We start from the raw sequence: 15,500 nt of genomic DNA on the forward strand, positions 1-15,500 counted from the left end.
ACCTCCTCCTCCTCCTCCTCTTTCCACTCTTTTTATTACCCTTCTTCCCCTTCAAAACAATATTTCCTTCACTTGTCTCATATCTATCCCTTTGACATTTCTTACATTTGTCAAGCAAAGCATCATCTTTCCAAAAAAGCATACATCCTTTAGGACATGCATCAATCTTTTCATGTGGAAGTTGAAGACCTTTGACCACTTTCTTGGTATTATAGAAATTTCGGGTCATAACATTATTATCGGGTATAACATCCTCAACCAACGTAGCAATACTATCAACGGCTTTAAATGGCATATTATACTCACATTTTAAAGAAACTATCCTGGATGCAACTTGTAACAATGTCATTCTACTCCCCTCATATAAGGTTTTTTCGGAAGCACTTAGCATGTCAAAAAAGGCTTTTGCTCTTGGGTTTGGTTGTTCTTCATCAATCATTGGTACACGGTCGTCATTAATGAAATCATTAGACTGAAAGGCATCAAGTACCATTTCTCTATATGGGTTCTCATTTTGTTGGATTTGAGGCTCTTCGGGATAATATTTTTCTCCATGGGAGATCCAATTGTAGTAGTTTGGAAAAAAACCATTTGTAACAAGATGCTCTTCTACTTCAATGTCAAATAAATATTTTAAGTTTTTACATTTAGTACAAGGACACCTAAGTTTATGTTGTTCCAAATCATATGAATCTTGACATCTAGCAAATTCAATAAATCCACGAACTCCCTTTACAAATCTAGCGATAGGACGTTTCTTCTTATCTACTCTTTCTTCGACATCCATCCGCTCGTTCAGATCTCTTCATTTTAATCTATAAGCAATATATAGCAAACTAACCATTTTAAATAATAATATTTAATTTCAACAAAAAAAGCAATGGTTATCTCATCCTCCATTTTATGCTAATTTCAAGATTTCAATTGGGTCCTTATCACTCCAACCTAAACCCATCAATGTACGTTTCAAGTCACTAGCAAACACACATTTGTGAATTATTAATGAGAAAAAAATTCGGCAATTCCCCTTAGTTCTCCAAATACACAATGTGGAAAAGATACATATTCCACATATGTATTCAGAGAACATTGGAGAAATTTGCAACCAAATTCTTTTCTCATTAATAAAATCACAACTATGTGTTTACTACCTAAGTGACTTGAACGTACAAAGACGAGTCCCAAAATGGGGACTATTCAAGAATTGCTCCTAATGAGTAATTCTTGAAGGGGTACTAGGTCATTATTAAACAAGTTGTCAAAATTATAAGGCAAATTTATACAATTCCCTAATCAAATGACATTACTAATTTAACAAATTTATACATCATGCTCATTCTATTCAAGAAAAATGCTAATTAATTAACAAAAATGCTAATTAAATCATTCTAACTTAATTAATTTGGTTAATTATACAAGTTGTCAAAAATGCTAATTTCTAACCCTAACTCAAATTAATTAACAAAAATGCTAATTAAATCATTCTAACTTAATTTGGTTAATTAAGGCAAATTTATACAATCCTAACATTATACTACCTTCATAAAACTATACTACCTTCAACAATACTACTTCAATATTACTAAAACTAAGCATCACTAATCAAATCACATTACTAATTTAACAAAAACCCCAATTTCTACCTTCATAAAACTATACTACCTTATACAATCCCCTAATCAAATCACATTACTAATTTAACAAAAACCCCAATTTCTAACCCTAACTCAAATTAATTAACAAAAATGCTAATTAAATTACAACTACATACAATAATAAGCATCACTAATGTATAAATTACAACTAGATACTAAATAAACATCACAACTTAAACAAAATATGAAGGATTGAAGTAATTAAATCGATTTGAGTCGAAAACAAACCTTTATTATAAACAAAGGGTCGGTAGGGATGTAGTGTGCGGATGGCGGCGGCGAGTGGTGGCGTCCGGTGGTTGTAGTTGGTGGTGGCGTCGGATCGTCGGACAAACTGGGGCGTTTTTTTTTTTTTTTTAAGTTGATTGAAGTGAATGAAGGGGACGGGGTGAAGAAATTGGCGAAAAAAAAAAAATAAACGAGAGGGTTGGCGACCGTTTTGGTCGCCAAATTGGCGACGGGTTTTGGTCGCCAAAATTGGCGACTGATTTCGGTCGCCAATTTGGATAATATTGCGTCGCCCGTGGATTTCATACGGATTTTTGGATAAAAAGGTATAGTCGCCAAATTGGCGACGGATAGTGGTCGCCCGTTTTTTTTTTCCTGTCGCCAATTTGGCGACTGTAGTATGTCTGTCGCTTTTATCGTGTTTTCTTGTAGTGACATTTGTATAGAATAAACAAAAGTTTAAGCCCAATATTTGAAAATAATCAAACCTGTTTACTATTAAGGCCCAATTTGTAGTTGATGGGGATTTGAGCGGAAAAATTTCTAGTTTCACCTATTCATTTAGTAAGGGTCCTGCTATACGTCGTCGACAAATTACTAAATATCGTCGACAATTAACGTAAATTTCCAAGTTTGCCCTCCATATCATAACTCCATATCCGTCTCACCAAAATGCAATTTCCGTCTCAAAACACAAATGCCATTTCCGTCTCACTAAAACACAAGTCACCGTCTCACTAAAAAATTTCAAACAAAAAAAGAAGCCGGGTTTTGTAATTAACAAACATGAACGGGAACGATTTTAACAACGATTCCAACAATGAAGCTAGTAACGAGGTTAGTATACGATTTAGTTTTGTTAAAAATTTATGTTTTATTATCGTTTGAATCCCGAATTAGGATAGATGCCATGAATGTAGACGGAATTATGATAGTTTTTGTGACGGATTTATTTGAAAAAGCAATTGAAAAAAAAAAAAAAAAAAAAAAAAAAAATTACACGGACTGGGCCTGGACGAAGAAATTTTTCGTCCAGCCCAGGTATTGGACGAAAAATTCCTTCGTCCATAATGGGCCTTGGACGAAGGAATTTTTCGTCCAATACCTTTGGACGAAAAATTCCTTCGCCCAAGGCCCATTATGGACGAAGGAATTTTTAAATCGGGCCCAAATCCGTGTATTTTTTTTTATTTTTTTTTTCATTTTTTTTTGTTTCCGACTCGTTTTGTATAAAATAATTAATTTCCGTCTTTGTATTATATTTTTTTAGTTTTTATAGTTTCCGACAATTCAAACAATTAATTTCCGTCTTTATATTATATTTTATCTTTAATATTTCCGACTCGTTGTGTATAAAATAATTAAATACCGTTTTTGTATTATAAAACAATTGAATTAATTAATTACCGTCTTTATATTAAATTTTTATCTTTAATATTTCCGACTCGTTTTGTATAAAATAACTAATTACCGTCTTTGTATCATTTTTATATTATTTGTTATTTATTCCGACTCGTTCCGTTTCAAATAATTAATTAATAACTAATTTATCGAAATGCGTGCGCAGGTGATTAACGATGGAGACGGTATTGATTACTCAGATCATTTTACGACGCGATTTTTTGCATCTAGTAATCTTGAAGCGTTTAATTGGGCATATGAGATCGGGCTCGACTCGGGTTTGGTATAAAAAAGCAAGCAACAAGAAAGTTGGTCGTAACACGAATTTGAGACAACGTTATTTTGTTTGTCGGATGGGTGGAAAAGGTCCCGTAAATAAGGATGCCGATTCTTTAATGAGGGGTAACACGGCTACCGCGTGGTGCAATTGCAAATTTTCAATGAAAGTTGTTGAATTAGAAGAGAATAAGTGGCAGCTTGTGATGAGATCCGGGTTTCATAATCATGGTTTAACGTTGTATTGTGACGGCGACAGATACTTTGCAAAGTTTGATGACGGGGAGTTGGCTTATATCGATGCCCAAGTTAGAGCTCACGCTAGACCGGCTATTATTAGTGCGGGTTTGCATCAGCGGAATCCGGAAAAGTCAAGACCTAATCGGCGACAAATCTACAACCGTTCTCAGAAAGTAAGGGTCGAGGAAAGAGATGGGAGAAACCCGGCACAAAAGATGTTAGCACTTGCGGTTCAGCATAAGTACGTTCATTATTGGGTCACTGATGAGGAGACCGATGAGCTAACCCACGTGTTCATGGCTCATCCAGAAGCCGTTAAGATGTTTCGATCATACTATTATGTGGTACAGATCGATTCCACGTACAAGACAAATGAATACCGTCTTCCGCTTGTTGAGATGGTTGGAGTCACACCCGTCGGGAAGAGCTTTGTCATCGCGTATGCTCTTGTGACGCATGAGTCCGAGGAGAAATATATGTGGGTCCTACGGAAACTGAAGGCCCTGCTCAATGATGCCGTTCAACCTAATGCTATTGTCACTGATTGCGAGAGAGGTTTGTTGAACGCGATTCCCATTGTTTTTCCGGATTCGTCTCACTTGCTATGTCTTTGGCATATATATTCTAACGTGGAGACGAAAGCACTTGATATCACGAAACAGGATAGTTGGGCTAAGCACGTAACTTTTAACTTGTTTACTGCGGTTGTCGAGGCGGAGACCGAAGATAAGTTTAATGTTGCGTGGGGCAAATTGGCAAGGGAATAAGCGGAAGTGGCGGCTTATATTGAGAGGCAATGGTTCCCGCACTTGGAAAAATGGGCCAAGTATAGAACGAACAAGATAACTCATTTTGGCAATACTTCTACTTCCCGGGTTGAGTCGGCTCATGCGAATTTGAAGAGATGGTGAATAGCGAAACCGGCGATTGATAGCATCTGGAGTCGGTTTCATTCTTTGATGGAAACGCAACATGTTGAGATCCGACACTCGTTGGAGTTATCTAGATCGAGGCGGTTGACGGGGATTCAGCGATTATTTTCCAGACTTTCTTTCAAAATATCAAAGAATGCCATCAGTGAATTGCGTAAAGAATTCGAAAGAGGTGCCAAGATGACGGAAGATGCCTTGACGATCGATTGCGGTTGTGTAAAGGATACTACACTTGGTTTGTTATGTGGTTGTTCACTTCATCGCATTTCTAGAAACGGATCTCGGGTCCCTGTTGATGTGTTACATGCATTTTGGAGGAAGTTGGAGTACGATGGTTCGGAGGCAATGCCGACTTGTGATGATGATCGATTGGAGGAGTTATTCGATGAAATTCGGAATGCAGATCCGAGTATGAGATCATCCATGTTCGATGCCCTTTACTCTCAGATACATCCGGATCAGGAGGATGTAAACGAGCCTCGGGTCAACGAGAACCCTAGAGGACGTCCGAGTAGGGGAACTCGTAGAGATCCGTCCGCCGTTGAGCATGCACGGGTTCGTGTTCGAGTAGGTACTCCGTCTTCCCAACGTACTCCGTCTAGTACCCCCCGTTCTACTCCGACGATTCCTGTTACTCCGTCGTCTACTCCCCGTTCTACTCCGACGGTTCGTTTTACTCCGTATGGTACCCCCCGATCCACTCAAACGGGCCCCGGCACACCGTCTACCACTGCTACCACGAGTACGAGGAGTTTCGTCACATTGCATTGCGCATCTCTTGAGGTCGACTACACCATTGGTCATGTGAGGTACTTTCCTTATCGTGACTTTTTGCCTTTATGGTTTCACGAGCATTTAGAAGCGTGGTTTAATCCTTCCGGAGACGGTCATTGTGGTTTTCGAGTTATCTCACATGCTGTTCGGGGTGACCAATCTCATTTCACGATGGCTAGAACAGATTTACTTAGGGAAATCTGTAGTCCCCTTTACCGTGAACATATTTATGGCCCAGGGAGATTTGATGCGGAGGTAGCTAGAATTACATTTATGGATCAGATACCGTGTGGCTCGGGTCATTGGATGGACGGTTTCGATCTATATGGTTATGCTACGATGTACAATTGGGTGATAAGTTGTATTTCTGCATTTGACGATCAGTTAAGTCAGCAACATTGGAATGATAGTTTTACTTATTTGCCTTTACGAGCCCCCCCCCCCCCCGGAGTACGTGCCCCATATGGTGTCTTATAGGTATTACATGCGGGAAACCACTATTTGCGGCTCCGGGTACGCCCCTTGTCACCTATGCCTCCAATAGCCCCTTGTTGGGTACATGATGCAAGCGTAGATCATTATAATGGCCTGTATCGACATCAGATCCGATTATGGCGCGATTTCGCGAGTTGTTCTTAGCTTTTATTTGTCCGATTATTGTACCTTTTATTTTATATATCCGAATATTGTACCTTATATATTTTTTTTTTAATTATCCGATTATTGTAGTTTATTATCCTCTGCATCCGATTAATTGACTTAAAACGTAATTTAATTAAAACAATCCTTAAAACATAATTTGACATATTTTAATAAAAACATTCCTTAAAACGCGTTTTGACATAATTAAAACATAAACCAATAAAAACATAATTAAAACATACCAAACCCTAAACCCTAAACCCTAAACCCTAAACCCTAAACCCTAAACCCCAAACCCCAAACCCCAAACCCTAAACCCCAAACCCCAAACCCCAAACCCCAAACCCCAAACCCTAAACCCCAAACCCCAAACCCCAAACCCCAAACCCTAAACCCCAAACCCCAAACCCCAAACCCTAAACCCCAAACCCCAAACCCATACCATAAACGATTATTACTTAAAACATAACATAATTAAATAACTACCGAACTTAATTATCTTCCGATGATGAAGATGACGATTCCTTATCTTCTTCATGATCTTGAATCTCAATTTCTTCAGGTTGGGTAGACATATATTGAGTCAACAAATCATTCAAGTAGAGATAAAGAATTCCTTGCCCCGGCACTCTACCAGCACATAAGTCTGATAGTCTTGGGTAATCAATCACGGTGAGAATGCGCTCAAAATATGTAAAGATATCACTTTTTAACCTGCGAAACTCCCACATCTTCTCGTTTAGTACTTCATCAGAAACAACCTCATCTCTAACTGCTGGAGTTAGAACATGATCCGGGTTTCCTTGTAAAATTATACAAAGGGTTCCAATTGGAGGCTCTTCAAGCATGTGCCATACAGTGTCACTGGGAACCACTGATTCAAGACGTTCAATTAGAATTGGTAAATTTTGAACAATTAGATCGATTCTTATTTGATAAACTCTGATTTTTTGAGCATTTGTGAGAACCATTTTAGGATTGGATGTTGTGAGTGAATAATTAGTATTGTAGTGAGTGAATATAATTGGATGTTGTGATTGAAATTCACATAGAATGGCCTATTTATAAGCTATTAATTGTAACGGTAACATTTGAATTGTAACGGTTATTTTTGAATTATAACGGTAACATTTGAATTATAACGGTTAATTTGAAAAATAACGGTAACATTTGAATTATAACGGTTATTTTGAAAAATAACGGTAACATTTGAATTATAACGGTTATTTTGAAAAATAACGGTAACATTTGAATTATAACGGTTATTTTGAAAAATAACGGTAACATTTTGAATTATAACGGTAACATTTTTCCCTATATAAATATCTACATAATGTTGTAATTCTGCACTCATCTTCAACCTTTTCTATTTTCCAATCATCTTCATCTTCTTCCATTTTCTTCTTCAAATCTTTACTTATGTCAACATCATCCTCAATGTGGGGAACCCGACCAATTGAAGGCCTTGATTTTAAGAATCAAATTTGCAATCGTTGTCAAAGAAACGCTATCATCAAGATTTTCGGGTCAGCTACTAATCCGAAGAAAGCGTTTTTTAAGTGCGTACCTTGCGATCATTTTGTGTCGTGGTTGACTGAAGATCATTTAACAATAAGAAAAAAGTTGAATATAGCATGTCAAGGTGAAGGTGATGATGCATCAAGTGGAAATGTCATGGAAGAGCAACTGATAGGTATAAAAAAGGAGATTTCGGAAATGGCAAGGATGATGAAGTTTTATTTCAAGTGTATCTTGTATTTGTTTGTTTTCATTATGTTGGCCATTGTCATGAAGTAGTTAGTATTTCTTGAAATGTATGAATTTGCATCAGTTGCTATGTATTCAAGAAATTTAAGAAATTTAAGAAATTTAAGAAATTTAAGAAAATTCAGAATAAACAACGTTCAAATAGTCAACTAACATAATCATCCAACATAAAAAATGTCTTCAAAAACGTACAACATAAATGAAAACAAACACAAACTAGTCTCCCGACTACTTATCATCCTCTTCATCGCTATCAGTGTACACACCATCTGCTCTACGCTGAACAAGATCACCGGGTGTTTGACGAGGTCCTCGCTGACGTATGATATCCCCAGCCCTCTCAATCAATGGGTCGATGTTCTTCATCATCTTGCGGAAGAAGGCAAGCTGTTTCTTGTCATCGGCAATTCTTTTGGCCTCGGTAAACTGAAACACTAAAGCACGTGCAATCTGCAAATTGACAAAAACAACAAAAACATTATAGACGAACAGTAAAAAAGTTAAACAATTATTACAACAACTGTAAGTAATATTATTACCTCAGCAGGAATATCAAAATCATCCTGTGGCGCGGGGGCATCATGGTGGTCGGGATCAATGATGAACGGGTGAGAATTCCCATTATACCAAGCCTCATACTCTGGCTCCGTCTCACCCGAGAAACTAACTGGTCTCGATTTACGAGAAAGCTGAACCACGTGATCCTGCCAGCAATCCCAAAGATGATCAGTCTCCGCAACCCCAGCCCTAACCTCGTACCCTATCCCCGAAGCAGGACGATGCGCTACCAATCTCATAATGGGATTGGGTATGATCTGCACATACCCAAACTGTCGTAAACACCGATCAGGCTGGTGATATGTGAATTATTTACACCTTATTTCTCTCTTTCTTTGACGCATTCCGGCTCATAACGAGTCGGTTTCGTGTGCCTTTCCTTGCATTTGTGCCCGATCCCCGTACTTGTCATTTTGTGTGCCCTTTTGTAGGAACCGAGTCAAGTATGAAGGAATTGGGCCAAGAAAAGGCATTCTAATGCCTTTACATGAAGAAAAGGGAGATGAAGGATTTTGAAGAAGAAATCCTCTGCCGGCAGGCCGGCAGCCGGCCCACCGGTAGAGGATATGGCTACATGGAGAAAATGGAGGAAACCAGCCAAGAGAGTGTTCTCTGCCGGCAGGCCGGCAGCCGGCCCACCGGCAGGGAACACATTCCCATACTTAGTCAAATTTTTGAAGAAGTTTTTGGCCAAAGTTCAAGCAACGCGCGCACCGGCCTGGTGGCGGCGAGCAAAATTGTCAACCTACAGAGGGTACGATATGAAGAAGAATTGGAAGAAAATCTCAAGAAGAGGAAATCCTCTGCCGGCAGGCCGGCAGCCGGCCCACCGGTAGGGGATTACGCAACCTTCATTATTCTCAGTTTTTGAAAGAACGCGCTGCCGGCAGAGGAGGCCGGCAGCCGGCCCGCCGGCACAGAGACACGCAGCACGAGTTGGGCTTTTTCATTCTTTCCTCCCTTAATCCAATGATAGCCTATAAATACCCCCTCCTTAAACCCTTTTTGGACACAATCCTAGATCTGAAAAACATTCCATATTTATTGTAATATCTCCTTAATCAAGTTCTAATCTTTCAATAATTATTATTAATATTTAGCAAGAATTAGTTAGTTCTAGTAATAGTCAATTGTTTACACTTGTTTGTTGAAGTTGGTATTGGGGATTTTGAAGGGTTTTCCTTCCTATTAATCAATCAAGCTTCCATCTTTTCTTTTGTTGGTATAATTTCTCTCCTTTCTTCTACCTGTTTATCATTTGTTTACATTTTCCTTGTCTTTTGATTTTGTTACAACCTTCATTATGTCTCCTCCTTGTGTTGTTTGCTTTTCTTCTCTATTTAGCATAATTTACCTTAACATGAGTGAGTAGATCCCTTCTAGGGTTTAGGGTGATTCTTTATGGGATTTATGGGCATGATTCTTTGAATATTTTGGTCTTTGGTGAAATTGTTTAACTTTCCTATTCATTGCACTCAAGGTGTTTGTTGATTTGCTCAAGTGAAAGCTTTTGCCTTTCTTCATTTTTTTTGCTTAATTCTCCTTTAGAATGAAAGTTTTTGGGAGTCTTGATGTACGATAGGAGAGGAGGGATACTTAATGAAAATTAGTAGCCACCCTTAAGATACCCAAGACATTGGTTCTTCATCTTAGGTTAATCTCTCACCATTGACCCTTTTTGATCTTCATGTTTGCCCCTAGACCATATTGATGACCCCGAAAGCCCTAGCTTTTAATTAACCGTATTCATTATCATCATCTTGTTTGTCTTTTGCTCTAGTGATTATAACCAAAACCTTTACTTTTAATTTTGATTAAACTTGACTCTTAATCGAACTTTGTAGCAACCCCCGCCGTCCTTGAGTTCGACACCCGATCAAATACTACGCTTTTTCGGGTTTTACAAATAGTTTTGATATAGGAAGTAGACGACAAATTTCCTACTTATCAAATGGCGCCGTTGCCGGGGATGGCGTTAGGTTATGCTTAGTTTCATTTAGAGTCTTTGCTTTAATCTTGTCAATTGTCATTTTTCTTTAGTAGTTGATTGTTGTTTGTAGAGTGTGTGTGATTTTTGCATTTCCCTAGTGTGTAAAAACACTAGGAGACTTACGATTTGCCAAGTGTATGCCTAGGAGGAATCATCAAGCTCTCCTATTCAACTCCGACCCCGAGAGGCTTTTTAGGACCTTGAGGACTAGGACTCTTGAAAGAGTGAGGAACAATTCCACCCAAGCAAACATTGACCAACCAAACCCACACATCCCACAAAATTTTGATACAACAACTACGATTCAACCAAACATCACAATTGAGACTTTAGTAGAGAACCCCTTTCATAACTTCCTTAATTACAATAGCCCACCTCAAACACCACCACATCAAGAACCAAATCCACCACCACAAATGGCTCTTAGAGATCACAACCGGCCTAACCATAATGATTCATGTAATCCCATCAATTTTGGCACCTTGGCCCCAAACAACTTTGAAATGCATCCCGCCCAAGTCGGGTTAGTTGAGAAGGACTTGTTTGGAGGGCATATTGAAGAGGATGCCCATGCTCATCTCCGGAAGTTTAAAAGAAAAGTTTCAATGATGAAGAAGAATGGGGTGTCGGAAGACACCTTGAGAATGATGTTGTTTCCATTTTCATTGACGGGCAAGGCGGACCGATGGCTAAACATTCACCCACCGGATACTTTCACTACTTGGGATGCTTTGGCTAAAGCATTCATGGCCAAGTATTACCCTTCCTCAAAGACCGCGATGCTCCGTAATGAGATCCATACGTTTCAACAAGAGGATGGAGAATCTTTGGGTGAAGCTTGGGACCGTTATCAAGACTTGATAGCAAGTTGCCCCCACCATGGGATACCGGAATGGTACATTACTCAAACTTTCTTCCAAACTTTACTACCAAGAACTAAGGAGATGGTAAATGCCTCCGCGGGGGGAGGTTTTGACCACTTGAGTGATGAAGAGGGCATGACTTTGATCAAGAAAATGGTAGATTCGGAGGCAAACTATGGTTCTAGAGGGAACATGCTAAGAAGGAATGGGAAATTCCCTAAGGAAAATGCCTCCAACTCCGATACAAATGCCAAGCTCAACTTGCTCACAAAGCAATTTGAGAAGTTTTCAAGGAATCAAGTGAACCAAGCCGGGACCTCATTTGGGCCACCCATGGAAGAAGTTGCTCAAGTCGCGAGTTGTGAACTTTGTGGAGGAAGTGGTCATACTTATGACTTGTGTGGCAACAATTACAATGGTGCCTATGAAGAGAATGCTCAAGAGGTGAACTCTTTTCAAAGCTACAACAACAATCCTAGGCCACCAAGGCCTCCTTACAACAACCCAAACACCTACAATCCAAATACCAATTTCTACCACCCCGGGTTAAGGAACCACCCCAACTTTAGTTACAAAAGCACCAATGTTCAAAACCCCCAACATCTCCAACCACAAACCCAAACCAATCCACCCGGTTTTGCTCAACCAAGGGGAATTCTCCCAAACCCAAGAAATAACTTTGGAAACCAAAACCAATGGTCAAGCAACAATCAACCCCAAAACTATGGCAACCAACAACAAGGGTACCAAGAGTTTGGTGGAAACCAAAGCAACCAAGGGTTTTACCAAGGGAATCAAGTAAATCAAGCTAATCAAGGATTTGGGCAAGGGTATGTTCAAGGGTCTCAAGAACAAGGTCAAGGATCGAACTTCAACAACAATGGTCCGAGAGGTAACTTCCAAGGGGGGCAAAACAACAACCAAGGTTCCAATGCTAGATATGACTATGGGTTCCCTTTACCCATAGCCAACCAACCTCATCAAGAACCCCAAGGTGAGCTCTCTCAAGTGGAGCTTTTGAAGATGATTAAGAACATGCAACTTCAACATAGCCAAGAGATAGCTAACTTTGCTAAAGCTACTCAACAAGAACAAGCAAACTTGAGAGCTACATTTCTTAAGGACATGAGGGAAATGGAATCTAGGATGGCTTCTCATGCTATGGCTAACCCTCAAAGGCCGCCCGGTGGCTTGTTGGCTCAAGGGCAAAGCTCCAAAGACGCCTCAAATAGCCACCATGCTCATGCGGTAGTACTAAGGAGTGGTTTAGAGCTTGAGGACCCTTACAAAGACCTTGAGTTGGAAGTTGATGAAGATCCCAAGGGGAATGAGGTAGAAGTGGATGATGAAGAGGAAAGCTCACCCATTGAGGTTTCGGGTAAAGCTAATGAAGACAAGAAAGGAAAGAAAGCGTGTGAAGATTTGACTAGAAGAGGAATTCAAGTGGACAAGGATGTTGATGGATATGTGGAAGACCTCCCTTATGAGGAGGAAGTTATTGAAGAAGTACCTTTGCAACATTCTAAAAAGGTAACAAAAAGTTCGGCTCCTCCAAAGGTATCTTCCAATTCTCAACTTGTTTCTAAAATTCCTTACCCTTCAAGAGCCATAAAGATAGGGAAAACCTCAAGTATGCCAAATTTTGTGATATGCTTGAGAAACTTGAGGTTACCCTACCCTTTACGGAGGTGATAATGAACATGCCAACCTACTCAAAATTTTTAAAAGACATTTTGACAAGGAAAAGAGTCTTGGGTGACCAAGAAATAGTGGCTATGGAAGAAGCATGTAGTGCTCATATCCTTAACAAATTGCCCACTAAACTTGGTGACCCGGGAAGCTTTTCCATTCCATGTGTAGTTGGCGGTGTTCCTATATCAAGAGCTCTTTGTGATTTGGGAGCAAGTGTTAGTGTTATTCCTTTGAAAGTTGCAAAAAGGATTGGCATTCAAAACTTGGCTCCCACTACCATGACTCTCCAATTGGCGGATAGGTCCGTCAAACGCCCCATGGGGGTGCTTGAGGACGTGCCCGTCAAGGTTGGAAAGTTTTTGATTCCCACCGATTTTGTTGTCCTTGATATTCCGGAGGATAGCCACACTCCCATCATCCTAGGTAGGCCATTTTTGGCCACCGGAGGAGTACTCATTGATGTGAAGAATGGGCATCTAACCTTCCAAATTGAGGGCAACAAAATCGAATTTAACTTGCCAAATTTGATGAAAGGTCCAAGTGTAGAAAGATTGAGCACAATCGAGGTAATTGATGAAGTAGTGCACGAAGTAGCCCGTGAAGAGGCGGAGATGGAAGAGGTTTTTCAAATCTCTTTGCATGATGAGGCAATGAAAGAGGATCATGAGGTCGATGAAGAGCTATTAAAGAAAGTGGAGGGCTTTCTCCCTCCAAAGGTACAACTCAAACCCTTGCCTCCCTCACTCAAATATGCTTTTCTTGATGAGGGAGAGACCTATCCGGTGATCGTTAATGCTAACCTAAGTGAGTCCCAAGAAAAGAAGCTTTTGGAAATCTTGAAAACTCATAGAGGAGCACTTGGGTATAGCATTGATGACATCAAAGGTTTAAGTCCGAGTTTGTGCATGCATAGAATAGTTTTGGAAGAGGGGAGTCAACCCAAAGTTGATGGTCTTAGGAGGATTAACCCAAAGATGGCCGAGGTGGTGAAAAATGAAGTGTTGAAACTCCTAGAGGCCGGTATTATATACCAAATTACCGATAGCAAATGGGTTAGTCCGGTCCACGTGGTACCCAAAAAGGGGGGGATACAAATGGTTGAACAAGAGGATGGCACCACCCTACCCACTAGACCCGTGACCGGGTGGCGAATGTGTATTGACTACCGCAAGCTCAATGCCGCCACCCTCAAAGACCACTTCCCAATTCCCTTCATTGACCAAATGCTAGAAAGGCTCGCGGGCCATGCATATTATTGTTTCTTAGACGGTTATTCCGGGTTTTTCCAAATTCCCATCCACCCGGATGACCAAGAGAAGACCACCTTCACTTGCCCAATAGGAGTCTATGCTTACCGTAGGATGCCATTCGGGCTTTGTAATGCGCCCGGCACCTTCCAAAGGTGCATGATGGCAATATTTTCAGATTTCCTTGAAAAAAGCATGGAAGTCTTCATGGACGACATTAGTGTCCATGGGGACTCGTTTGAGCTTGGTCTTGAGAACTTGGCTAGTGTGTTGAGACGGTGTGAGGAGCATAACCTCGTCCTTAATTGGGAAAAGTGCCATTTCATGGTGGAGGAGGGGGTTGTACTCGGTCACATCGTTTCAAGGAGGGGTATTGAGGTCGATGGGGCCAAGGTTGCGGTCATAGAGAACTTGTCACCCCCTTCCAATGTTAAGGGAGTGAGAAGTTTTCTAGGCCATGCCGGGTTTTATCGGCGTTTTATCAAGGATTTTTCAAAAATAGCAAAGCCCCTAACCTCTTTACTCCTCAAGGATTTGAAGGAAATGTAGATACATATACATGTTAACATACTCATATATGTCTAAACTAATTTGTCATAAAATTAAAACGGATCTTATGCATGCAAACATTAATATAAATAGAGGAGAAATCATATCCTTACATAGTGGATTTCGGCTATTAGGGCACAAGAGAGATCACCTTTCTCTTCTTGTTCTTGAGCTTTTCCAATGGAAGAAAGAAGATCTAAGAGTAAGATCTCTCCCTAAGCTTAATACCCAAGGCTTTCACTTAATCTAATTAATATTATAATTACTAGTATAATATTAATCTTAATAGAAAAATGGAACCAAAATATTTATAAACTCTTATACTATTTCGGTTTTTAGAGAGATAAAAGGGAGGATTTTATTTCTCTAGAACTTATGTTTTTGGATGAGTTGAATGAATGAATAATCTAAAACATTTTAGAGTATTATAAGGTAAAATTATAAGAGAAAACAATGATCATTTTCCCTTCCCAAAAACCGTGTAAGAGGGGCTTTAGGGTGAGCCAATGCATGAAATGGTTTGTCTTCACAATGCACCATAGGCTTACATGGCTACTAAAGCAAAACAATCATTGTGTTTAGCTAGTAATTAAACAATTAATTAGCTTAAAAACCCCTCCTATTTTCGGCACCTTTAGCTAATATGGATCCCATATTAATTTTGTCAATTGTCAATATGTTACATG

General features: G+C 39.7%; 1 protein-coding gene and 1 non-coding gene across 2 annotated transcripts; both read right to left on the bottom strand.

Moving 5' to 3' along the window:
- Window positions 1-8,059: 8,059 nt before the first annotated feature.
- LOC141631597 (uncharacterized) lies at window positions 8,060-8,761 on the bottom strand. Its single transcript, XM_074444249.1, has 2 exons — window positions 8,455-8,761; window positions 8,060-8,365 (listed from the first exon to the last, which is right to left on the bottom strand). The coding sequence occupies exons 1-2, from the start codon at window positions 8,710-8,712 to the stop codon at window positions 8,144-8,146; spliced, it is 480 nt and encodes a 159-aa protein (XP_074300350.1). The 5' UTR covers window positions 8,713-8,761; the 3' UTR covers window positions 8,060-8,143.
- Window positions 8,762-11,242: 2,481 nt separating this feature from the next.
- Window positions 11,243-11,349, bottom strand: LOC141644794 (small nucleolar RNA R71). Its single transcript, XR_012544401.1, has one exon. It is a non-coding gene; the product is annotated as a small nucleolar RNA R71 (small nucleolar RNA).
- Window positions 11,350-15,500: the final 4,151 nt, after the last annotated feature.

The sequence above is a fragment of the Silene latifolia genome, chromosome 2 (genome assembly GCF_048544455.1).
Source record: "Silene latifolia isolate original U9 population chromosome 2, ASM4854445v1, whole genome shotgun sequence".
In the NCBI taxonomy this organism is placed as follows: Eukaryota; Viridiplantae; Streptophyta; class Magnoliopsida; order Caryophyllales; family Caryophyllaceae; genus Silene; species Silene latifolia.